This window comes from Nilaparvata lugens, chromosome X (assembly GCF_014356525.2).
Source record: "Nilaparvata lugens isolate BPH chromosome X, ASM1435652v1, whole genome shotgun sequence".
Lineage (NCBI taxonomy): Eukaryota > Metazoa > Arthropoda > Insecta > Hemiptera > Delphacidae > Nilaparvata > Nilaparvata lugens.
The window spans coordinates 85,046,055-85,073,233 of NC_052518.1; the positions used below are offsets into that span (position 1 = coordinate 85,046,055).

At 33.7% G+C, this 27,179-nt stretch overlaps 2 protein-coding genes across 6 annotated transcripts in view; both read right to left on the minus strand.

The window, feature by feature from the left end:
• LOC111053717 (spondin-1) overlaps window positions 1–14,685 on the minus strand; it is a 31,646-nt gene extending 16,961 nt beyond the window's left edge. The window contains exons 1-8 of the mRNA XM_022340637.2: window positions 14,146–14,685; window positions 12,054–12,300; window positions 8,096–8,228; window positions 6,767–6,973; window positions 5,681–5,804; window positions 4,874–5,004; window positions 3,829–4,057; window positions 234–405 (exon numbers count right to left, since the gene is read on the minus strand). Of these exons, the coding sequence (XP_022196329.1) occupies window positions 234–405; window positions 3,829–4,057; window positions 4,874–5,004; window positions 5,681–5,804; window positions 6,767–6,973; window positions 8,096–8,228; window positions 12,054–12,300; window positions 14,146–14,341 (1,439 nt within the window). The 5' untranslated portion in view covers window positions 14,342–14,685. The remainder of the gene's footprint in view (window positions 1–233; window positions 406–3,828; window positions 4,058–4,873; window positions 5,005–5,680; window positions 5,805–6,766; window positions 6,974–8,095; window positions 8,229–12,053; window positions 12,301–14,145) is intronic.
• Window positions 14,686–17,096: 2,411 nt separating this feature from the next.
• LOC111045332 (dentin sialophosphoprotein) overlaps window positions 17,097–27,179 on the minus strand; it is a 29,108-nt gene continuing 19,025 nt past the window's right edge. For all 5 annotated transcript variants that reach the window (XM_039441786.1, XM_039441788.1, XM_039441790.1 and 2 more), the window contains one exon: window positions 17,097–20,046. In XM_039441786.1, coding sequence (XP_039297720.1) covers window positions 20,042–20,046 — 5 coding nt within the window. In that variant the 3' untranslated portion in view covers window positions 17,097–20,041. The remainder of the gene's footprint in view (window positions 20,047–27,179) is intronic.

Sequence of the window (27,179 nt, forward strand, 5' to 3'; positions counted from 1 at the left end):
TGGAGCTTATAATATCTTCGTTTTTTAAATGCCTTTTGCTAATTACTATTTTGAAATGATTATGAGTGAACTTCATAGATTATTTGGATAAGATCTTGATCAAGTTTGTAAGATGGAAAACTCACTACCCAGCATATTGAATAAAAACGGATTTGTAAATGTATTTTGCTGGAGGAAATAAATTCACTTATTCATTGCATATTTAGGAGTGAGTCATTATTGATTGTACTCACGGGCAGTACTTATTTGTTGAGACACACATTTCCTTGGCAACAAGTTGTCGATCGCAATTGGCATTTTTCGCCGATCTGGAATCCAAGTACTGTCGTGTGCGACTGCGCAGTCCTTTACCGCAACTAACGCTGCAAGCACTCCATTCCGAGTAATCACTCACTTGACATTCGCCTAAGAATTTTAATAAAGCATTAAAATCAAATTGTTGTATTCAATTCACATATCTTATGCAATCTAGGGTCGTGTTGAATAAGCCGGTTTATCAGCAAATGCCAATTCAAGACAATTTTATAAACTAATTAAAAATTGAAATATTGTATTGAGAACACTTTGAATCCTCCAAATTTTGTTTGTAATTGGAATGGACATTAGAAATAGAAATCGAACTAGAGATATACGTGTAGTGTTATAGCCTCAGTTGGAATTGTGGTCACTATATTTTTTTGCATAGCACAATATTTGATCAAAATCGATTGAAATTATAGGAATGGGTGTCATGGCTGCCACCTGCCACATCTTCAGCTCAACTGATGTTCATCGTTATTGTTTAAGGAACAGGAAATGGGGTTCAATATAGGTTATGTGTTTGGGTTGTAAAAGAAATAAATTAAAATTGGTAGTGGGAATAGATGGATGAATGATGCAGTAAAACTATGTTGATATTTTGTGAATGGAAAATTACACTGTAAATGAAATTCTAGCAGTCTTAAAAATATATATAAATTAAATTTAGTTGGTAGCCCACTAGTGATTGTATCTTCTTTAATGATAACAATTTTAATTCACTTCCCTTTTACAACACAAGCACACAACTTAAAATTGGATTTACTGTTCCTTAAACAATAACAATCAACATCAGTTCAGCTGAAGTTGTGGCAGATTGCCATGCAACCTGGTTCTGTAATTTAAATTTAAGTTGAGTTGGAGCAGCTGGCAGAGACGGTCGTGTTTTTCGTTGCTCCGTTATCTAATAGTTAAGTTGTTTGTTTCAAGTGAAAAGTTGAAAGTGTAAGTGTCGTTTGCTGCATATTCTCGTGAATTGAGAATTGTTTTACAAACTATCGTAATTTTTGCTAATACATTAATTACAATCACGCTAATGCCCAGTTAAGTCCTTCACGAATGCAGAAAGACATAAAAAGTTATTGTTGCCCTCCCGGTTCTGCAAAACGTAATCGGTCAAAGAGTTCACCAGAAGCAGTCCTACAAAGTGCTAAAAAACAATAAAATTAATAGTAAAAAGTGACGTGGAGTTGGGAAGATTTAAAAAGTATTTTGAGGAGTTCGAAAAAAAATTAGAAGCTATGGACAAAAGGCTTTCAGGCGTGGCGACAAAAAGTGATAATTCTTCCCTCAATTCAACTATGGGATCGATTATAGAGGACAATAAGGTAGTAAAAGAAGATATAAAAACGTTGAAACGTCAAAATAAAGATCTTCAAAAACGCGTCGTCGGACTGGAGGATCGCAGTAGGAGAAATAATTTGGTGTTTCGGGCTAGTGAAGCTGCTAATTGGACAAGCATTGTTAAAAAATTCTATGTCTGAATTACAGACCGGAATGACGGGAAGAAACACACAGATGTTCAATGTAAAGACGGGAAGAAACACACAGATGTTCAATGTGCAATAGTCAGGAAAACGAGGGCATGTTTCATTTTTTAGGTAGATGTAAAATTCTAGGAGAGATAAGAAAGACATGGTTCAATAAGTAGAGACTGGAAAGAGAAGAGGTCATAGAATACTTGGATGGAAAGGATTGGAAACTTTTGGTGGGGTATGTGAGGGCGGCTCTGAGGTATAGAAAACAAATTATAGAAGAGTTCAATTATTAATGTTTTAATTTTTCCCCTCTAATCGTTGGTCATTCTCTCTGTGATAAATGGATTGTTTTATAAATATGAATCTTTGGTCGTGTATACCTACTACTGACCATCCATCACATATAACAGTAATATTAATTAGTTAAAAACGGGTGTATTTCATTCATTTTTTTTTCTCTATCCTCATATGAATCAGGTGAGAGTTCAATAATTGACATTTAAAATCTTTTCTTTCAAAGACTGTCTGTTTTGTTATGAATCGCAAACCAGGCCAATTTTATATATCATTTTTTATTATTACTGTATTATATAATTTATGAAAGCTTTTTCTTTGCCTCAAGAGTTAGGTATTATAATTATCAAGTTCGGCTCAACTTCGGCTGACGGCCAAATGCCATGCCTGATGAACTGTTTACTTCTGATTTACTGTTTCAATTTGTTTTCTAGAAAAACAATTCTTTGTTTTCTAGATTGAGAACTGTTTGAATTGTTTTGTTGAATAAAGTTCATTATTCTATTCTATTCTATTGTAATTTGAATTTATTTTGAACAAATATAGTGGTATTGACAACGTCTTATTCTTTCAACTATGGAGAAATGCCACAACATCCTATATACCATACAATCAAATTATAGCCTAAGCACTAAACTTAATTAATCGGATTATTGATAGTATCCACAATGCGGGAAACGTATTACAGATCACATAATGAGGTGATGGAAAAGTTATAATGCAGAGTTGGGCAATGAAGAATGGAACATTTGGAATAGCTGTAATTTACTCATTTTTGAACTAGATCTTGAATATTGTCATATTGATAATATGAGAAATTGAAAAAATTGAAACATCCATCAAGTACGAATAATAACACCTGTTATAAAATGACACCTGGTTTTGTCCATACACTCCTGTAGACGTTGTAAGAAGTTATCCATACTTCTCTGAAGCATTACACGTATTACTGCTTGAATTTCTTGTGTTATTGTCTCACTCAGGGCTACAAGTGTACGTGGTTTGTATACATGAGCTTTGAGGCTGGGCCCATAAAAAATAGTCACAAGTAGACCGGTCCGGTGAACGAGGAGGCCATTCCACAATTTCACGCGAGTGAAATGAGGCGTCCAAACAAGTTCTGGCTTGGAAATTTCATAGTTTCTCTCGATTTATGACTTGATTTGAAACCATACAATATTGAGGTTGATATGTCATCTTCTCAATTGTGCCAAAAAAATCACACTATTGTTAGATAAAGATCTAATTTAAATTGACACTTTCTCAAAAAAGTAAGGCTCAATGGTGAAATTTTGACTAATGCCACAGAAAACAGTCAATTAGTCACCATTGATACAAAAACAGCAATTACAAACTCAATCTCAATCTTCCTCCACAGCAGATGAGGCAAGATTATCTCTTGCGCGGCACTCTTTCAACAACTTCTCACACCGTCTACAGGAGAGTTTGGTCAAAAAAGGACCCCATTTTTCAAAAGTTGTTTACCGTGCGAAATACTGTTTCAATTTTCCCCCTCTCCAATTATCAAAATGGCAACATCCAAGGTACTTATACTAAATTGTTTACTCATCTATTCCACTTTCAATGACGAACTGCTGGTTAATAATATTTCACCTTTGAATTTTTCTTGAACACTGCAGTTTAAATTTATGAATATTAGTTATTAGAAACTAGTAATCACGTGTGGAGCGCTTTCGGATTTTTATATATTCATTTTCAATACGTGCTTTGATTTCTCAATTTATTCTGAAGTACTCACTTCTTTCAGAGTCCTCATTGTTTTCAGCCACAGCAACTTCTTGTAAGAGTTCATCCTCGGTTTTTCTGTCGCAAGACTTTTCGACCAGCTTGGTGCGTTTGAGGTGAATCCTTGCCAAAGGAGGCATTTCCTTGCCAGAAGGATCGTAGAATGGAGAACGAGGATCCTCGGGGTATGTACTACTTATACGCTTAGCAGGCTCACGTGGTACGGTTGGGGAGTTGGGGGACTATAAAAAACCGTAATTATGAAGATGAAACTATAAAAAATAAATTAAATTTTTGTGATTCCATTAAAGGCCACTAATGATGTCAAGCACGCTTATTCAAATGCTTGTAAAAGCTTTTTGTGTCTTCGGCGAAAAGCTTCAACAGAAAAATAGCGGTTCGAATTTGAGGTAAGGTTTTTGTTTCTACGACTCTTTGTTCTTTATTATTCTTCACTGCTCTATTTGAGGTTGAATTATTTGTGTATCATTGTAATCTTTAATTTCCCAGTGTTTTATTTTTGTTATTATTGGCGATTTACTTTATGTTAGAAACTGAAAGTCGTTTCGACTGATGTAAACATTGTATCATAACTGTGCTCTTTCAGGTCAGATACGCTTGAACAAGCGTACTGTACATGCCTGCAGTATCGTTAGTGACCGGGTGAATGTTGATCATTTCATACAAAACAGTTTTCAATCAATTTCTTGAGAGCAACTTGATAGTTGTATAGTAGAATAACTAGTACCCTTTATCATGTTTTGAAAACGGGCATGTCTTCAAAAAATAAAGGGTACTAGTAATTCTTTAAAAAATGAAATTTTATTTATTGGAATACACAAACACATTTCAATATAAAAAGTGTACAATACAACATAACAAAGATTATAAACAGAGAGATTTTGCTTCTCATTAATAGTAAAATTTGCTAGAGACAAGGAGGAGAATACTTTGCAATAGTATTACAAGATTGAGAATCTATAGTTTGAATGATAGGCAGGTACCGCAGTGCCAACCAATTTGATAAGAAATTGAATATAACATTAGTTATCACTCACCATGTACGTGATACCATTGTCTGTACCAGCATCATATGGATAGAGGTCAATAACCTTTTCTTCAATCCAGGTGCAGTTCTCTAGGCAAAGATCGAGACTTGACACACCAACTAACCAATCTGGAGACGGACCTGGGGCAAAAGTAGATAACATAAAATAGAAATTGATATCATTTTATTCCTTTGAAATTAACATTTGACATATAGAGAGCTTGAAATTGAAGCAGATCTTAGAAATCACTTTTGGAGAAAAAAGAGAATTATTCTTGTTTGTTTGTTTGTTTTTAATATCTTCCCAGAGACTCTTAACAGAGTATGAGAATTGTCAAAAAAAAAAATGCTTGAAAACATTACTTTCAATAAGAAAAAATACACATGACACATACTCATATACATACATACACATACACACACATACAAACATATCAACACACAAAGTTTTTTCCTGAAAATATAAAATTATATTTTCCCACAGTTGCCTTGAAAAGTGACCATTCCTGCACTGATTACAGAACGCAAAGAACCAAGTTTCTGCACTAGTGCGCAAAGTACTACTTTGCGTACTCCAAATTTACAAAATGACAGTACAAAATAGTTAGTAGGTTGTATTGAGGATCAGTGCGCGAAAACAGAAATCAAGTTGGAGACACGACTGTGGTTGGATTTCAATGCATACACAAGATAAAACCTCCATCAAGCAATCTATGATCAGAGCGTTCTGAGTGGCTCAGTTGGTGGTAAACTGTGTGCAAAGTATCACTTTACGCACTACTTATGCAAATAACTATTTCTAATCAATATCACTTACCCAACATTGACACAATGGATAGCAAATTTCTCGATCTGTCAACATGGAATTTTGAACTTGTATTCCCATTAACATCTGGGTACCACAGACCAGCGGCTTGGATCAATGTTTTCAGCTTTTTACTCTGCAAAATAGGGATAACTAGATGAAAGTCAAGTTCAGAGCTGGTGTCTAAAAACACGATATTTTGTGTAATTTGAAAAGTCAATTGCCCTCAAATTGAAAAGCATCACTATGTTTGCAATAATTATTCAGAGTGTGAAATTTCGAAACTATCGCAAATTCTTAATAATATTCAGATAATACTAGTCTAATAATAATTATAGTAATAACACTATTTTACCGTACTTTAGTATAGTGGTACCATAGTAGTTATAATAAAGTAATTATATTCGATATATTAAAATTGCATTTGATTATTTATTCTTTTATATGAGCAACCTTAACTACTAATGATCAAGATGTTAAAAATATTTATTCTTGCATGACCGCAGCCTGTAAACATGGATAAGTTGCATTGAACATCTAATATGCAGCCTACTTTTGAAATACTGAGAAACGTTCAGTCTGTGAAAGTCAGTAATACTGTAGCAATTGAATAAAAAGATCAGGCATGTCCTACAAAAATAGTATAGCTTGCCTGCATACAAGCCAGTACACCATTTCTAACCAATCGGAATTAAATGAATATTATGAAGAATATTTCGTGTTATACTTGAGAATATTTAAAATATTAAAATAATAACACATCACTAATCATCAACATATCATTATTAGCTCAAAGATCGTGTTATCAAAAATGATTTACCGGAAGTATTTTATCTAGTCATATAAAACCAACTGGCGTACTCTGGAGACTTTCTTAAAATTTGTCATCCATTAAGACCTGTGATTATTATAATTTATGTTTTTTAAACATGATGATTTAACAGTTAAATTATAATGAGAGTTTTTCACTATCTGAGGAGAAGAAGAAAATTTGTCGCTTTTGAAGACGAAAATACCTTCAATGTTCATGGGAAAAGCTAGCTTTTATCATATGTTTGAATTTGTTTTCTAGATATAATAGTTTCGAAAAATTCTCACATTTGATAAGAGCTCCTTATGTAGCAATCCTGGAGATCCCCATTCCGCCAATTGTTTGAGTCCATCGGTAGCAATAACTCCTTCTCCCCAGAATTTGAAATCTCTGCCATGTGTGGCACCAATCACGTCACTAAAGTGAGTCAATGGCAATATGAAAGGAAAGTCTTTTGGATGTGTAATATTTGACCACAGGCCTTGGAATATCATCTGCAATTAATCATGAATCAGAAAATTAAAACACTGTGCAACAAATTGAATCCAAGCTATCATTAAAAAAGACTAAAATACGTATATAGTAACGATTGGACTGATATTTTAAAAATGAAATACGTTCTGGCTTTGAAAATATTTCATGGAATTGATTTTCTAACATTTATAATGAGTTATGTTTAAAAAGCATAAATTTAGTTGATGAAATCAAATTAAACATTTAAACACTTTCTGAGTAACTACTGTCGTTGCTCAGGAATTGAGCCTTGAAAGAGAAGATTTTGTTGGTTTGATTTTTAGGATATAAACTTTTTCATTCTCTTTGCCACTTTTCACTTGAACTTTATCACGTTTCATGCATGCAAGCAATAGACCCTTTCTAAAACAATTGTTGTCCAATTACGTTGACGTGATTGATCCAAGACAGCTTTACTCCAAGGAGATACTATGCAGATTACAAAGAACCCAACAACATTTCAAACCAGAAACCACAACAAAATCATTTAGCACCAAAATTATATAATCTACTTCCAGCAAACTTTAAACAGATTAATCATCCAAGAAAGTTCAAAACTATAGTACACAATCGGTTGATGACGGAACATAAAGGAAGACGGAACATAGAAAACATTATTTCAAACAACAACTAACCACCTAATGACTTACTAAACACTAAATAATTAATAATCCGCACAAAAAAAACAAACAAAACCTACTCTAGGACATGGTACGCCATAGTGGAGTAGGTCAATTTCCACACAGAAAAAACTAAACATGTAGAGGACACATTATGAGAATTAGTTTGTAACTAACTATTGTATGTAATTGTAATTTATCTATTTTTTTCTGTTATTTCTGTAGTAGTTTTAATTTTTTGGGGGAATAAACATTATTTAAAAGTTATTTGTACATTTTTTATTTAAAAAATATTGATAAAAAAAGTTTAAATGCAAGAATAAAAATATTACCTTACAGGAATTTTCAGCTTAGTTATAAATTATTATGCACATTGTTTGCATTACGTTATGCGTGATTATTTTTGAGAATTGAAATGTATGGCGATTGTCAATGTTATTTTACAATAACCAATGAAATGAATGAATAAATAAATGAGTAGACCTTGTATTTAGCATCGTCACAAGCGCAACATTGTTTGGGTACAACAGTGCTTTGCTCTTTAAAAGGACACAGCCTTCTGGATAGTAAGCCTTCATCTGAATACCAATGCAGCTCGTCAACAAACACCATTGCTCTAGAAAATCAATCGGAAATGACAAGATTATCGATTAACAAATACAATATGAATGGATTAAATTTAATGAAGTTTAAATACAATTTTTTCTACGTCCAAAAAGTATCGCTTAACGAGACATAGAAACAAGCGCTAGAAAAATCAAACGAGAATAACCAGATAAATGATAAATTTCCAAATACAATCTGATTGGTAGAATTTAATGAATTTTGAGGATCATTCCCCCACGTCCAAAAAGTATCTATAAACAGAAGAGAGGTCTAGAAACCTTAGCTGAGTTGAAGGCGAATTAAAAAAATAATTTTACTGTAAATGATTGTCATATAAAATTCTAGGAAATGAATTCAAATCATTAAAATTTGAATTGTTATTTATCTTCAATTTGAAACCATTGACGTATTTCTAATTAGAAAGTAAAAGTTGAATCAAGGGTACTATGTCATTCGTTCTCTCTCAAGGTAGAATTCTTGACAATGGATGGACGGATTGAATTAACGTAAAAAAAGTATGAAGCGTGGATCAGTTAAGTAATGAGGGTGTGATATAAAGAGATGTTAATCTGGAAAATATTTTTACATGGATTGGAGCTCAAATCCTCTATTTGGAAATAATAATTTCATTGTGAATCAATTTGTTCCGTTCATTGATAAACAACATATTTCATTCAGAAAGTGAAAATGTAGTCTATGTTACAATTTACAATGATATAATAATTCTTGTTGTCAGTCTACAGTATTTATTGAATTAGTGATAGAGACATTTAGGGGACATGTAAGATTCATTCAACAAAGTAAATTGACTAGTGTTTTCAGTACTAGATAGAAGCTATGTCTATTAAGATCATTCAAACGGTTACTAATAATAGTGAATGTCAAAAACATGAATGAACTGATTCCCATAATATTATACTGCCATTACTATCCAAATATGCTACCGTATGGGATTACTTTATTAGTGAAAAAAATATGCCATGAAGGTGCAATGATTAGGTAATTCAGTAGATATCATAAAAATTTTTTTTTTCTAGATATAAATTAGTATGTAGTTTTTTCTGAAGTTGCAATGGTTTGATCATACAGTGGATATGGCAGGCAAGATTTTTGAAGAGATGAATTATAATTTTATGAATAATATTGTTTTTAAATGTTTGCCTGGAAATCCCAATTCCATTTTAATAATAAAATCAACTGTCACCATGTCTGTGTTCAAGCAAGAGCATTAGCAAACCACTTTTATGAATAATTAATTCAATATACGAATAATATCAAAGGGTAAGCAAATTATAAAATTTTAACTAGAATTTTAAAAAATATATTGGAATTGTGACAATTGATTCATTAACACAACGAGAAAATTAACTAATTTTTATAATCTATAATATTAAAGACAAAAGAATACGAAAGCCTGTTAGGCTTATATAGATAGATACGGGATACGAAATACTCGTACATGTTTTATGCATCATCACTTATAATGAACTAATGACTGATTAACTTGCACTTTTATATTAATATTCTGAATTTACCATGAATGGATATAGGTATATTTTCATTCTTATTGATTGATCAATTCTAATTTAATAATTAAAACAAATTTATTCAATTTATGATTCAAAGCTTACGCAACGATAATATCCTAACCAAACAGAGCTTTCTCCAAGTGATTCCTTGGCGTTATTGGTCACGCGCGACTCATCAATGAAAGATTGCAGGTTTTAAATCGATCACTATGATAAAGATTGTCCACGTAATTTTGACAAAATAATGAATAATTAATCTATTTTATGTTTTCTGGGCATAAGGAGATTGCATTTTACAACACATAAATTTTCCAGTGCAAAGCACGGGTTACCTGCTGGTTACAACATAAAATTTTATCAAACTTCAGAGAATTTTACTGATTACAACATTGATTTTTTGTTAACTTCAGAATAGTGTTGGTACACCCCCAAAGTTGTATACCATACGTCCATACTGGCTTTAATATCAGTTTGTACAAAAGTAATCTGTTTTGGATTGAAAGGTTTGAGTTTTTACCGATCAGCTAATACAGCTTCTCATACATGACTTGCTTCTTATACTGAGTGGAGTCTTATACATATTTGATTCCAAGCTCTTCTCTCTTCGATCTTCTTGACATGGGCCTTCCAGCGAAGCTTTGCGTCCAAGGTCATACCCAGATACTTGGCATCATTGGCGTATGGTACAACTTGGTTTTTGATGGTTATTGGTATGGGCAGATCCTTCTTACTGGTGGAATTGATGTGAATCGACTTTGCTTCATTCTCCACTTTCTAGCCCAATCTTGAATTTTGTTGATGGATCAATTTTCTATATTAATGATTTCTAGTGAATAGAAGTTTCGACGTAGACGTAGACATAACCGAAGTATTTGGTCTATTTAAGCTGGATTCCCACATATAATCAGTGAGCCTGTCCGGTACAGTGAAAATATTACTCCTATGCGTTTGAATAGAATTATTCCCACTTAGCTCGGCCAAGCGACTGTAATAAATAGTCCCATTAGAATTCGTGAATAATATTTTCAAGGTACCAGCACGTATTGATATACTAATACTGATATGTGAGAATCCACCTTTATGAGGTAAAATTGAGGGATAGGAGTTTCAAGAAACTCCGTTCTTTTAAATATTGTAATTGCTTCATCCAATAGTAAAAAAATAAAATAGAAATACAAGTTGGGTAGGGAGGTATGGATGATTTGAAATAACAGTTACACACTCACTTTTAAACGAAACTCAAAAATTTTTAGTGTGTACCTTGGATGTTGCCATTATGAAAATTAAAGAGCAAAAATTAGAACATTGATTATATACGAAAATTAACATGTGTTAAATGCTGTCCGTTTTTGTCCATATACTCCTGTAAACGTTGAGAGAAGTTGCCCATACTCCTCTGAAGCATTGCACGTGTTACCGCTCAAATTTCTTGTGTTACGGTATTGTTTTACTCATGAAACAAACAATGCTTCAAGGGTTCATGGTTTGTTCATGTATACATGTGCTTTTAGGTAGCCCCATAAAACTAATTATTGGCCCTTACTTTTTTGAGAAAACGGGCGAATCGTCACTGTCAATACGGATACTGCCTGAATTTTTTCTGCCACAATTGAGAAGATGACGTATCAACGTCAATACTGTATGGTCTCAACAAGATGAGGCGACATGCCATACATCGAGAGCAGCTATGTAATTTCTAAGGCAACCTTCCCTGGACGCCTCATTTCGTTTCGCGGAGATGTGGAGTGGCCTCCTCGGTCACCGGACCTGTCACCTTGTGACTATTTTTTATGGGGCTACCTAAAATCACGTGTTTACATAAAAAACCACGAACCCTTGAACCATTGTTTGTTTCATGAGTGAAACAGTAAAACAATAAATTCGAGCGGTACCACGTGCAATGCTTCAGAGGAGTATGGACAACTTCTCACAACATCTGCAGGAGTGTATGGACAAAAACAGACAGCATTTAACAGATCTTATTTTTCGTACATAATCAATGTTTTAATTTTTTCCTCTTCAATTTTCATAATGGCAACATCCAAGGTATACACTAAAAAAATAAATTTCTAGTTTCGTTTAAAAACAAGTGTGTAACTGTTATTTCAAATCATCCATACCTCCCTGCCCAACCCTATAGTATTGGAGAAATAAGCTATTTCCCATACTTTCATATTGGGAAAATATGAAAAAACAATGTGAGAAGAAAGCGTTGAACTTGAAGTATTTGAATGTGTGTTTGCGCAAGTTTATTTCACACAATTAGGGAATATTATAACAAAGCTGAAAAATATAGAGCATTTCACCTGATTGTAACGCATGTAGACGCTCGTTTTGGAGCTACCCAAGTAGCAGATATCGATGTTTTTGGGACTTGGTTGCTCTCTACGATTGTATTGACACAATGATCGCTGTAGCCAACCTCTGGATCAGACAACATGAAGTAGCCCACCTCTGCAGGATCACTGTCCTCATTAGCTGATGACTGATTGCTACTCTCAACAGTCATCAACAAGCGATAAAACCGCCTATTAATATTCGATTGGATAGTTGCTGCAATTATAGACACAATACTATGTAATACAAAGTTGTAATACTTCGTTGCTTAAATTCTGTACTTCATCGTTCAATATTGAATTACGGTATGTTTTTGTGCAATAGAATTATTAGATTTTTATATCGATTTGGAAAAAACATACAGATTAAGAAAATATAACACAGAATACAATTATTTATTCAACATTCGTTTACATAAAAAGTATTTATTTATGTACAATAAATCGTACATAAGAAGGATTGGCAGGAGCTATATTTATTTTCTTCGAGACTATCTGCAAGTTACCATTATTGTATGCATGTACCGTATTACTTCAAAATTATCTGAAATATTATTATCTAGCTATGGCTTTGAATACTACTATAGATACAGCAGATTGTCAGCTTACTATGCACATGCTATGGCACAGATGATTGAAAAAATAAAAATATTTATTAAAGATAAAAAATTATTATAAGCAACGTATACGTATACATTAAACAGAAGTTACTCAAAAAGAAATATTTTTATAGAAAATAACTGGACGATTACAGATTGGTGCAGGGAAATGGAGAATTTTGAAATAGGTACAGTAGTGTCATTCCTACGATCAAATCCATAAAACTAGTAGATTATTAATGGCATGGAATGTAATCGTCAAGCCATTCATGTTCCTACATACAAAATGTTCATAACTACCGGAACATATTTAATCTTCAAGATGGGCTCCCATTCGGCTGATTCCCATTCTGTTATGGGTGGTGAAAGGAAACAGAAAATTCTGAAATATTATTTCAAAGAATAAATCCATGAAAATAGTAGATTACTAATGGAACATATATAATGTTATTTATGTTATTAATTTAATGATTAATGATAATGTTATGCATATCAAAAGTCACTAATGTTTCTTCAATAAGAATATATAAAGGTACCCTGCCTCTAATTTTCAAGTACATAAGTTGAAAAGTGCCTCAAGCTACTTAAGTGTCTAAAAGTAACTCTCAACTTTTCAAGATTACATTAGAAAGATCACAGCCTGTTATTATGCTCAAGGTCAAAAAGATCAAGATCCCAAAGCCTATAAGCTTTTTACGGAAACTCTGGTATGACAGTGTAGCAAATCTTGGAGAATGACTGTGATTTCGTTTCAAATATTTTCCTTAAGTTCATGTCTTGTTCTAGGATATCACTAAAAGGGATAAGGGATAAGTTTATGACTTTAAATGTGGTACCTAATGCTGTCAAAATATTCTCTGTGTGGTGAAAACTATTGTCATTTTTATAAAATGCTATTACCGCTATTAAACTTTCGACACCAGTCCAATGATCACTAAATGGCAATGCATTCACATCAATTGTGCAAAATATCGTGCACCTACACCTACAATGATTGAATCTATAATATTAAAAATGTTCTGTTCCCCTGCGCCACTCTGAACATTAAAAATCGCTCAGTAGAATAAACAGCTACTCTGAATAATTGAATAGGCCTACTAGAATAATATGCCTAGGTGTGGCCATCTTTATTTCTCTTTATGTTTTTGTCCTCTAAAGCAAAACAAATAATGTTAAAATAAGTTGTTTTCAAATTGTCAAAGTGGATTTTCATTAGTATTTTATATTTTGTATTTTTTGCTGGTACAATGTTTTTTAATAATATGTTGTGCGAAATAAATTAATTTTTGAATTGAATTAGAAAACTAGAATAGGTACTAGAAAACTTTCAGAATGATTGAATACTCTGAAGGTATTTCTAACGTAGAGTACTGTATACTAGTTTTGTGGATAGAAGGTTGAATTTACACAATGATAAGTGATTTTTAAATATGAAATTAATAAAGAGAGTAAGTGACACTCACCGACATAGTGACTTCCACCAATGTAAAGCTCTGGTTGCATACCAATTGTAATGCTAAATCCGCCATCGCCACTCAACTTGGGACCTAATCTTCCCAGACCGGTTGGAGTTCTTGGACAAGCTGAATTAACACTAACAATCAAACTCGCAACAAAAATACACACAAATTGCAACATATAACTCATCATACACTTCATGTCTTCAGAACTCGTTGAGGAAATCCAAACTCAATACCGTAACAGTTGATTACTAGTAGAGTTTTACCAAAGTACACACAGTTACATAACTATGAAGATTGAAAAATAAGTTTTCAACTTCTTTTTTAATCCCTGAGAGATCAAAAAACTGGAGCAAAAAACCTGCCAATGTCCGTTGACACGTTAGAAATTTTTAATTCTGAATGAATATAACAACTATAGATGACGTTCTTATCTCATGACCTATGAACTACATTTGAGAATTTGTTTATCTGAATGCACTAGGCGATTCACAATATCTTGTAAACTATTCATTCACTATTTAATCAAAAAATATTTTGACTGAATATGAGCATAAATCAATAAATATCAATAGAAGGATTTACATAAAGCAGTGGGGATATTTTCTCTGAAAACTGGATCAATCTAGTTTTCAATACAATGGAGCTCCTTCACATTATAAATAGTCTATGAACTGATGAATCTATTCAGTGACAATAACTTTACTTAATCTATTATTTTTCCTGAATCTATTCAGCAGTGAGTCAATTAAAATTATTTTTTGTCAGAATTATGAATCTCTTCCCGGTGGTTCGGAGCCCACTTAAAGCTGTAGATCCACTCATCTCTCATCATTTCGTCTCATTTCCCATGAACAAGCCTAGAAATCATGTGGGCATCATACTCAGTAAAAAAATGTATTGATGAAGTACGGTAATTATTCATTCATTCAACTACCGTAATTGTTTATACAGAGTGCGCCAGAGAAACTTACTTATTTGAAAGGTCAATAAAAACAAAGGCACTTTATTTATTGTTCTAATTTTTTTTAAATGAGAAAACAATTTCCCAATTTTTTTTCATGCAGTCATAAAAATTTCAACAGATAAATGGCGACCCCCATTGCGCATACACTGATGAACTCGATTTTTCAAATTTGTATACACTCGTTGCAATATATCAATCGGTATGTTGGCAATGGCGTCGCGAATGTTGTTCTTGAGGTGTGCTATGGTCCGTGGTCGATCGACAAAAACCACTGATTTCAAATAACCCTATAAAAAATCGCATTGAGGAACCGCATGTGGAAATGAGCCTCATCACTGAAAAAAAATGACCGCGTCTTCTGGCAGGTTGTTAATCAGCATATCACATGCATTTTGATGGGCAACAAAATCGCGTTCAGTCAATTCTTGAACAATAGCCAATTTATAGGGATGAAATTGAAGGTCTTAATGGAAAATTCGTCGAACAGTGGAGTCAGAAATTGCCATAGCAGCTGCGTGTTAGCGCGCCGAACGCCGGGGAGAACGCACAACCGACTGCCTCACTCTTTCTATATTTTCTGGAGTTCTGATGGTTCGTTGAAGTCCATTTCTGGGTTTAGCGACACTTCCACACTTACGGAATAAGTTAACCCACGACAGAATCGAATAACGGCCAGGAAAGAGTCTGTGAGGAGGAATTTCAAATCGAGCGCGGAAGGCACGTTGCGTAGCAACAAAAAATGATCGACCATTAGAAAAGACGCTCTCAATTGCGAAGGCCGGCTGCTCTCTAGACCAAAGCATGATGGCTACTTACTTGAGGGAGGATAAATTTGGGATCCGTCCCCTCCAGGTGCACTAATATGTGTTAAACACTATGGTGCTTGATAGCGCCTGATCAACGCATGGTCTGGATGAAAGAGACATTTTGGACAAATGGACATTTTTGGACTACTTCCAGCCCAAATCCTTGACAGAGACGTTCTTTGGTTAAGAGCAACACAACAATAATAATATAAATTATTAATGATATCCTTATTTTTAGAGTCAATGAATTAAATTTTTATTGAGTCAATAATTCAACTATTTATTTGTTGTTCAATCAACAATTCAATTACATGAATCCCTTTTCGACATCATTGAATAAAATGATAATTTGTTGCGGGTTTCTACACTAATAAAACACTTGAGGCGATTTATACTGATCGCAGTGCAAGGAGCTTGCCAGAGAATTCTAGATCACGCTTGCCTTTGGTCGATGGTTCCCCTCATCAAAAAGTGGAACACACTAGAACGATCCAGAAGCTCCCCTTGCCAGAAGCGTGTTGTTTACCAGAAACCCCTCGCCTCCTGCCATCCTTCTAAAGGCCTCATCCATAACAAATTGTTTTAACGTCCATAGTATAAAGCATAGCTGTGAAAAACATCAAATCTAAATGAATGAGCTCTATTTACCGATCTGCAATTTTAGTTATGACAATCATCACAAGTATTTTTAGATAGTGATCATAGTTTTTTTTCAATTCATTTGAATATAGTAGTATAATGGAAACATAGTAATAACGTTATGAAAATTATAGTGTGATGAAGTATTACTTTCCAATACTAATGAATAAGAAGGGTATCGAGAAATTATTCTTTTAAACAGCTGTCAAATTATTCACTAATTTCCTTGAATAGGTTAAATAAAACAACGACTCTAGCCCCGCTGTATCTATTACTGTATATTATTGTAGGCTGTAGTCTACACGTATAGACTATAATAATATAAGCCATAAATAGAGTCGTCGCTTAGGAATTGGACCTTTACTAGAAATTAATAAGAATAAGAATTTATTGCTATTGGTGATTAAAATTTCCCTTGCCAAATTCAACATTACGGTACTACTTTTCATTACAGTAATATCAACCCCACTAAAAATAAATATTCAATAATCAATCAATAAATATCAATTAACATTAGATGAGGAAAATGAACAATAAACAAATTATTTATGTTACACAACTCGTTATATTTGATTTCGATTTACATATATGGACATGGCTATAAAATACCATTACGACACTAGATGCTTCAATTATTTATAATGACAAATATTCGTGTATAATATTGCACTAGCTGTAAACAATCTTATCAGTCAGAAAAAAATTTAGAACTACGGTACATTACAATAAAGTGATAGAATTTTAAGATCTATTTACAATAGATTGATCACGTGAAATCTTAGTATGAAGGATTTTGAATGTACATGAATATTTTTTTTTTTATCAAGGCTTGGGTGTAAATGAAATTGTGCTATGCTAATATACTGTTTTAAATGAATGAAGTGATACTTTGAAGAATTTAGTGGTACTTTGAAGCTGAGTTATTTTATGGGGATTTAAGATAATTAACACAAATACAACAAATTGAATTTACAGTAACCAGTAAACATGAGTTTAGTGGTACTTTGAAGCTGAATCATTTTATGGGAATTTAAGATAATTAACACAAATACAAAAAATTGAATTACAGTAACCAGTGAACATGAGTAGTGGTACTTTGAAGCTTAGTCATTTTATGGGGGGATTTAAGATAATTAACACGAATATAGCAAATTAAATTACAGCAACCAGTAACATGAGTATAATTTATTAGATAATTCAAGCTCGTTTCAATTTGAATTGATTCAACCAGAATCTTCAATCACATATATGAAATCTAAGTGTCTCTTAATACTATTATTTCATCAAAATAATAAACATGAGTTGTTAATCAAAACATAAAGGAAAATCAGATAACCTTTCTGATGTAACAATTGGTTACTTTCCAATTGAAAGATAAGAGAACGAAAATTTATGGCCATATCGAAACTAAAAAATTAATACTGAGAAGATAATCAAAATTGTACTTAACTAAACTGAACATGTTTTCTTAAAAATTATTCAAGGAAGCTGACCCTTTTAGTAGATCGAATAGGAAACAATAATCTATTGTGAAAGTCAAATGTGAGTTAATGAAAAGTAATATTTACGAAAAATATGAAATATACTGTATAGCTATTAATATTCTATTATTAATAATACTGCGTGAACACAACACACCTCCAACTATATTTTGATCAAAAATCTATTCTTACAAATAATAATATTACTCATAATATTATTATTATTATTATTATTATTATTCAAATTAATATTATAACTATACTTCTGAGAAAATTTAACATTATAATGCCATATTAATTATGTCATCTTAAATGAGAGTAATCACTTCATTTTTCGATATCTACGTGCTAATGAAACTAGAAAATTAATAGAGTACACAATTCGTAGGTAATATACACTTAATTAGTCCAAATTACAATAATACTATAGTAGCACATCACTTTATCATACAGATGAATGTTACACGTTTTACTAATACAAAACTAAATTTTTCATCAAAATTTTAGAAATATTATACAGAGTGACTATAAAAGATTCATCGGAGTTGAGAATTAGTTATTTTACAATAAATGCCTTGGGTCCCTATTACTAGGGAGCCTAGGGAGCCTAGGGAGACTAGGCAGCCAGGCAACCAGGTAAGTCAGTTGGGCAACAGTCGCTCCGACTTGGGTAATGATTTTCTAAAATCCGATGAATCTTTTCTACGTTTAATCCTGTAATTCCAACTTAGAAATCGAAATTATAAATTATAGGCTACTATTAATAAACAATAAACAGCTTCAAAAATGGTTCATATACATAGATAAACTGGCGATTCCCTAGAATGAACATACTAATATCTATTTTGATATGACAGCTATGTTTTAACAACATTCAACTGATTAATTTTATCATTACTTTTATAATGTGAGAGCTTGGATTTCTATACAATTCAATTATTAATAGAAGTTTTAAAGCGGACAGTTAACTTTTAAATGAACTTTGTTGAAGGATTTTGAGCATTTGTAAAACAGATTTTTGCTACACTTAAAGAGCTTAAAGAGACCTGAATAGTTAAATTCGGGGTGCACAATATTTACTCAGAACCGCAATTTGAAGTATTTCATTAAATCCTTTTATCACGAACCTTTAATATTGTACTATCAATATGATTTACTCATGATTTTTATCTACTTAATAATTGAAGTAATAATAATAAGGACCAACTTTCCTATCCAGACTAAAGAAATTCAAGTGTTTTATACACAACATTGTAATTATCTTACAAGATACAAAAGAGATCAGTCATCTATCGATATAATTATCGAAAACGTATCAATATATAAACATAATATTTTTATTGCTTAATCTATGGAAGTAATGGAAATGAATAAACTCTAATAATAACAATGACATAATAGTGTCCCCAAGAGAATGGCTCAATTTTTAAAGATTCATTTAGGAGAAAGTGTTGACTAATTCAGTAAGCGAATAAGTTTGTTGATCTTGAATCATTAACCTAATATGAACCATTCAAAATTTCATCATTATTTTAGAGACAATAATCGTATTAATAAATTATTGGAAATCATTAGTACAAGAATCAACCGAATTGAAATTGGATACTTTTTCACATTATTAATGATAATAGATAGTTCGAAACTAACAGTGACTGAATAATAACTGTGTTGAATATATTATCAACAAACAAACTAACTGAAATAGAACATCTCTGCTTCATAGGAAAAATGACAATCGAATAAATTTTGAGAAACAGTTCATGGAAAGGGCGGGAGCCTTGCTTGTAGCTTTAAGGGCATTATCATTTTTCTCAAAGTTCAATAAAGGCTATATAATAGCCTTTTCAAATGCACATAAAATACTTATCTGAAATCCAGGCTATTAATTTCTTCCAATTTAGACTTGGGTCTTCAAAAGTGGGTCTTTCGTTTGAGCCTCATTTTTTGTTCGATACTCTTGGTGACAAAATGAGGCATTTTTCTTTTGATAAATTCTCGACGACACTTCAAGCTGGAAATTTGAAAACAATAATGACACATTAGAATTTGAATAATAATTTTACAGCCCAATGAACGGAAAAATAATATTTTTAAACGCGACTCAAAATGAATATTATAGAAATTCGAGAACACAAATAAAACTGAAAAATGAGTAAACTGTCAACGCGATGTAAATAATAAATAATAGATGATGGTTTCTTGATCCACTCCGAACTGCGATTTATTAACACAATATTTTGATGTTGTAAACAACAACATGCAGACATTTATTCATGTGAATAAACAATTTTGTTCACTTACTGACTGGAGTACTTTCGGGCGGCAAGCTTCCAATTTCAACATTGAGAAACATTATCACTGTTGTTGAAAGTGCTCCCGTCAGTAACTGAACAAAATTGTTTATTTAGCCTACATCTATATCTATAATATAATAAAAGAACTGGCTTATACACATACATGATAGTTCACGAATGACGCATGACCTCTGAACTACAGGACTGATTAACTTGAAATAACTTGATATTGATTATTTATTTACCGAGGATGGTTGTAGGCCTATTTTCAATTCTTCAAGATTTCATTAGGTCAAGTTTTCAATTAGATACCCTTGCGGAGCACATGTTACCTGCTAGTCTAGAATATAAAAAAGGAAAGAACTGGCTTATGGGATAGGAAATTCACGAATGACGCATCATCACGTCTGAACTACTGGACTGATTAACTTGAAATTTCGCATATAGATTCTTAATTTACCGAGGATTAGTGATGTAAAATTCCAGGGAATTTAAGATAGAGGAAATATTCCCAGGGAATTTAAGGGAAATATTCCCAAAAATCATAAATTCCCGGGAATTTATGGGAACTTGAGGAAATTTATTATTTCTTTCATAAAAAATGACCGAAAAAAACGTTTTTTGTTACACATATGGTCTCAATCACCTGTTATACAACAGATTTATGTATGAAATATAAGGATGAATAACTTATAAATTGCAGTAAGTTCAAAGAAAACAGTAATTTGAAGCTCATAGACTGATTATAGAGTGAAAGGAGAAATGAGCACTCAATAAATCATTCAATTGCACCACTATTATTATGCTACTTTCAAGTCTTACAAGTTAAATAATATTTTTTTTACTTACTAATAAATGACTGTAAATCAGGTAAACAAAGTCAACAAAGTATTGAGTGTAATTTAACTTTCATTGCATAATTTTATTCAATTTCTCCGCACAAAAATAATTGACCCCCTAAATAAAGATTAGAGTAGAATATTAATCCAAAAATTAGAAATTATAAAATACAGCAAAATAGGTTTAACTAAAACAAGGAGCATACTCCAGTTTAATTCAATATTAAAAAGAAAATAATTCCACAGCTCACAACCTTTCAAGAGTCATTGAGGCTCACTTAACTTGTAATGAGATACTAGTCCAGGCAACGAGTGCTCAAAAGTATAAAGAGGGAAAAGTTTGGAACCCAATTTTTGATCTTGTAGTCCTTTTAAGGATAGTGAGGAGGTAAGCATATAAAAAGTCCTCACTCTTACCTCACTCAACACTAAAACTGCTATCAAAATTGATGGAAAGCATAAAATGATGAAATAATACATTAAATTGAAGAGAGTTATTGAATGCTCTACAACTCACTGTCTTTTAAATACTTATATAATCCAGACAATGAAAGATTATAGAGGGAAAATTTTGGAACACAATTTTTGACCCCGTAGCTCTTCTTTTAAGGATAGTAAGGGAGTAATCATATTAAAAGTCCTCACTCATACCCCCTGTGTAAAAAATTACATTTTTTCGACGCTGAAATGCATTGTTTCCTAGTTACATGCGTGTCAGCCAGAATTGAAAAAATTCAACTTTTAAACTACCCTCATCCCTCAAGGAGTAGGGATGAAAACTTGTAATATGTTCACCTTCTAACTAATTCAAACAAAGCTGCGAAATCAAATATTGTGTTCCAAATATTCCCTCCCAATTTCCCTGACAATTGATCTATTGTTAAACTTAAGATTTCACACTGAACACTATAACGGCTGCAACAATCGTTGGGAGATGCTTAAAATAATGAGACCATAGATGAAATTGAAGAGAATATAATGCTCTATGAGCCCATGATTAGCACGGATTTTTTCAATGAATCGTTGAAAAGTTATAAGGCCAAAAAGATGAAAAAATCGGAGCCGGAAGGGTTTTTCTTCAAAATGTGATACCTTAGAGAGCTCATAACTAGAAAACTATGAGAGATATGGAAAAATGTTGGAAATGAAACTTGTAGGATCATTTTTGAGCTTTAATAATATGATTGTGTTCGACGAAAATTTCCGAAAGGCTCATATTGTTCGAGATATATGCAAAAAACATAATATGGCACTTTCAAACCACCCCCACCACCTTAGCACAGGGGATAGGAGTGAGGACTTTTGATATGTTTACCCCCTTACTACCCTTAAAAGAGCTACGGGGTCAAAAATTGTGTTCCAAAATTTCCCCTCTAAATCTTACATTGACTGGACTATAGGAGTAAAAAGACAGTGAGTGAGTGAGCAAAAACAGGCTCAAAGAATGATGATTTATTGATTATATCAATGTAAAATGTGGCTGAGCTTGATCAATATCAAATAGAATGATGATTTATTGATTATATTGATGTAAAATATGAGTGGGATTGATCAATTTCAATTATTTTTAGAACAATTTTATAAATTCCCTAAAGTTCTCATAAATTCCATTAAATTCCCAATATTTCTTTGCCTCGAAAATATTGCCAAATCATAAGTTCCTTCCCACTGGGAATATTCCCGATCCACATCAATACCGAGGTTAGTTATAGGCGTATTTTCAATTCTTCAAGATTTCATTATGTCAAGTATTCAGTATGTCAGTTTTCAATTCGTTATACTTTGCTAACTTTGCTTGAGAGTGGTCATAGATAAAATAGTGTATTCAACATTTATTTTCTATCTTGCCATTCTTCTTCTATCTATATATCCTCTTTTCCCATATCCACACTATAGGCCTACATATGCAGGATTGGTGAGAAGTATGGAAACAGCTGAATATTTCTTCCAAAATGGAAATTTGACGATAGGTCTGATTACTTTTCTGTCGAAATCAAAATTTTGGTCCGGCATCTTGAAACCGCCATTTTTAATCCAACTTCTTTTTTTTTTTAATTGGAAGGTGGTCATATTATACATGATTCCAATCTAGAATTTCAAGATAAAATGAATGGTGAAACCGCACATAGATATCTCAAACCGTTTAAAAGTTATTCACATTCAAATATACTAACAACTCATGTATCTATCACCTAGAGATATATATAGAGCTATATTATAATAAATCTAAATAGTAAAGGAAAGAACTGGCTTATACACGTACGGGATAGGAAATTCACGAATGACGCATTATCACGTCTGAACTACTGGACTGATTAACTTGAAATTTGCATATATGGATTATTGATTTACCAAGGATGGTTATAGGCCTATTTTCAATTATTCAATATTTCAGTTTGTCAATTTTTTATTTAGACCCTTGCGGAGCACGGGTTACCTGATTTTAAGAAATAAATGGCTGCATGCTGTCGTTGTTTAAACGATGTGTAGACAACTATACGTTGAACTTTTTATACCATTAAAAGTAATAGACTACGGTAATTGAAATTTACACATAGACACATTTACACATAGACACATTATGGGATCCTAAATTCAAATGACTACAAAAAACGTTCAATTCATTATTATTGTCTATGCAAATTTCTTAAGAGGACGAAAAATTGTCATTTAAAGCTGGAGTGTCAACTCCTTCAAACAAACAAAAACTCTAAACTATTTGTTTTCATTCCATATACTACTTTCAAAGTTCAACAACTAAGAGCAAATCTCCTATTCAGTAGGACCTGAAAAAATTATAGAGCATTATAAGATAATATTGTATCCCATTGTATTCGTATATCAACTACAAACACGTAGGCATTATTAATAAATCGAACTCTACAAATTGTTGTACATCATTCCTCCCCATTCGTTTGCACCATAATTCCTATCAGTATTGGTATCTGTGCGATCCATTTGACCAGCAGCTGGCGGCATTTCAGGGTATTGGTAACTCTTGTAATAGTTAACGAAATGTTCATGTTTAGTGGGAGCAGGAGGGAGCAGCTGAGTGTCATAGTATGGTGAAGCCGGCTTCGAAACTGAAGGAGTGGGCGAGGTGGCATAGCCATCCAGCCGCGTTAAACTGTATGATGATTCAGGTTGGTTGTAGGCGGCATCATTTTTGAACTTATTCGAATCCAAATTATAGTAGGTCTTCTCGTAGTTGGAAGCATCAAGCAAATGAGCTGCGTGGAACGCGTTTTTCATGTAGGAACTGTCGTCAGTGGCATTATTGAAAATGAACTGATCACCACCAACATTCTGTGGAATTTTTTGTTCAAATGTTGGCGCACTTTTTGTCTCATAGCTTGATGGTGGTGCATTACTGAAATCGGAATCAGTTTTGAAATAATTTGCCGTTTGATTATCGTTGAACGCAGCACTCGGTTCTGGCTGCTTCTCTCCCGAATAACTAGCCTGATGGTTACTGCTAACATAAGCAGAACTACTGTATGTATAATCGTTTTCAGTCGATGGTTTAGGCATGAATTCTTGCGTGACATAAGTAGACGTAGAACTAGCCTGAGCCGGCTGAGTGCTTTGAGCATAGGTAGAGCTAGTGACGTCATTGTAACTGGCAGGCACACTGAATGCAGGCACACTGCTTTTACTCGCAGCAGGCTCAGTGTAGCTTGTTGCTCCCGGATACAGATTAGCATTGTTGTGACTGAACAAAGTCGGCAGAGGTTTACTGAATGTATCATTGCCAACATAACCAAACTCATTATGCAAAGTTGAAGAGGTGGGAATCGGGTAGATAGTTTTATCATAAGTATGGTTTTTATAGAAGTTGGGCTTATGGTTCACGGCGGCCCAGGAATTAGGATTGTTATGGTATGGGTCATATATGTGGTTTTGATTGATAGCTAAAGTGTTGGTGTCTGGGTTGACTAGTGGGCTTCGAGTCACATCAGGGGCTATTCGATAGTCATTCCATTTGAAACTGGGTAAGCTCGTTGGACGGTTGAGATCGGAAATATCAGACCGGGAGTCCGGGGGTGCGCTGACCATGTGCTGAGCCTGTCCCTGAGCCGAGGACGCCGCAAAAGTCGAGTCGACAGATGACGGAGCCGAATAAGATGACGAATTCACTGCTGATGTACTCGGATAGTTGAGCTGATTGGCGCTGGGGGGCTTCCGAATCACTTTCTCTTTCTTCACCCGTTTCGAATGACCCTTCTCTATGTGTCTTTGAATATGTTTCTGAGCACCAGTCTCGAACGTGAACCGCTTTGTACAATACTCACATTCGAATGGCTTATCCCTCATTGGTAACCTACACTTTTCACTGGGAACCTTATGCACAAAATTCTTATGGCGGACAAGGCCCATAGTAGTCGGAAACGATTTATCACACAGATGACATCCAAATTCGTATTTTGTTCTCGATTTACCTGATTTACCAGATTCATCGTTACAGCCTTCAAGCTCGTTGTAGTTGTCGGCATTGGAAGAGCTGTCAAGTTCGATACTCTTGGCTTGATTTGGTTGGGCAAAAGCTCCTTCGCCACTCTCCACTGAGCTGTCCCCACCAGCCCCCACCCCACTCCCTGTTCTAGCATCACCATCACCAGGAGACTTGCTCAATAATGATTCAACATTGAATGAACTGGTAAAAGTGGTTTCCGGTTTATTATTATCGTTGAAAGTACTGGTTTGAGGATTTCCTTCGCTTGGAAATTGATGGTGTTCTTTATTTGCTGCACTCTCGTCAAAGCTCGACTCTAAATCGATAGATTGCTTCCGACCTTCTGTACTCTTCCTTCTACCAGTTCCTCGGCGATTATTTTCAACCTTTTTATTTCCATAGATCCTTTGCAGATCCTCCAAATCGTTTTGTAGCTGCATTATTGTTTCATTAACATCGCCAAACGGGCCAGAGTGTGTCTCCTTTATATGTCGTCTCAACGAAACCTTCTTGTCGAAGCTAGCTGAACACGCTCCACATTTGTGAACTTGCAAATTTTGAAAATTAAACGACCCACCTCCCCTACCTCTACCACCTCTCGAGCCTCTTCCACCTCTCCCAATGCCTCCTCTACTACTCATCGCAACATTAAAATGTGGATGGCAAATATTATTCTTGATACCTGATGTAGAGGAGTTTATTGGTGAGATATTTCCGAATCCAGTCTTATTCACTATTAAATTATTACGATTTTCACAGACATTGCCAGATGATAAATCGCTGGATGTATCCAATCTTTCATTCTTGATTGGGGTTGAATTATTTAAATTACAATTATCGGATGTTGCTGAAGCGTTTCCGTCTGCATTGAACCCACCTTGGTTCAAAACAGACACTTTGCAATAATCATTGCATTCTTTAGGAGAAATACTCAAATTATGACCATTCATACAGAATTGATGATTTTCAGGACCACTGGTACTTTTTGGCAAGTTGGTTGTACTTGGTTCGTTTATCAGCCCTCCTCCATGAGGATTGAACCGAGCACTTTGAACCAAGTTCTGCAATGAACTTAGTCCTGAGTCTACACCACTACTTATTGAACTCTTGACGCCTAGCACAGATATTGATGGCAGTTTAGTCACACAGTTCTGATTTGGAGTTACATTAAGACGTTGAACGATTCCTGATTCAGTATTTATAGAATCGATAGTTGGCTTGTTTTCAATCAAATCAACAACTGTTCCATCGCTAGTACACATGTGCTTAGTTTCCATGTGATGCTTCAAACCGGCTCTGTTGTTGAATGATACCGAATCGCATATATCACACTTGTAGCGTCTATAGTCAACATGGCAAAGTTTATGCCTTTCCAATGTTTCTTGCGACCTGAACTTTCTACAACATTTATCGCAAGGTAAGGGAATTCGTTGTTGCATATGCAAAGATTGCACATGAAGCTTGAGGCTTGTACTTTGGGTGAAGCAACGCTCGCATAGACTGCATTTGTAGGGCTTCTCGCCAGTGTGCAAACGTTCGTGCACTTTCAAGTTGCCAA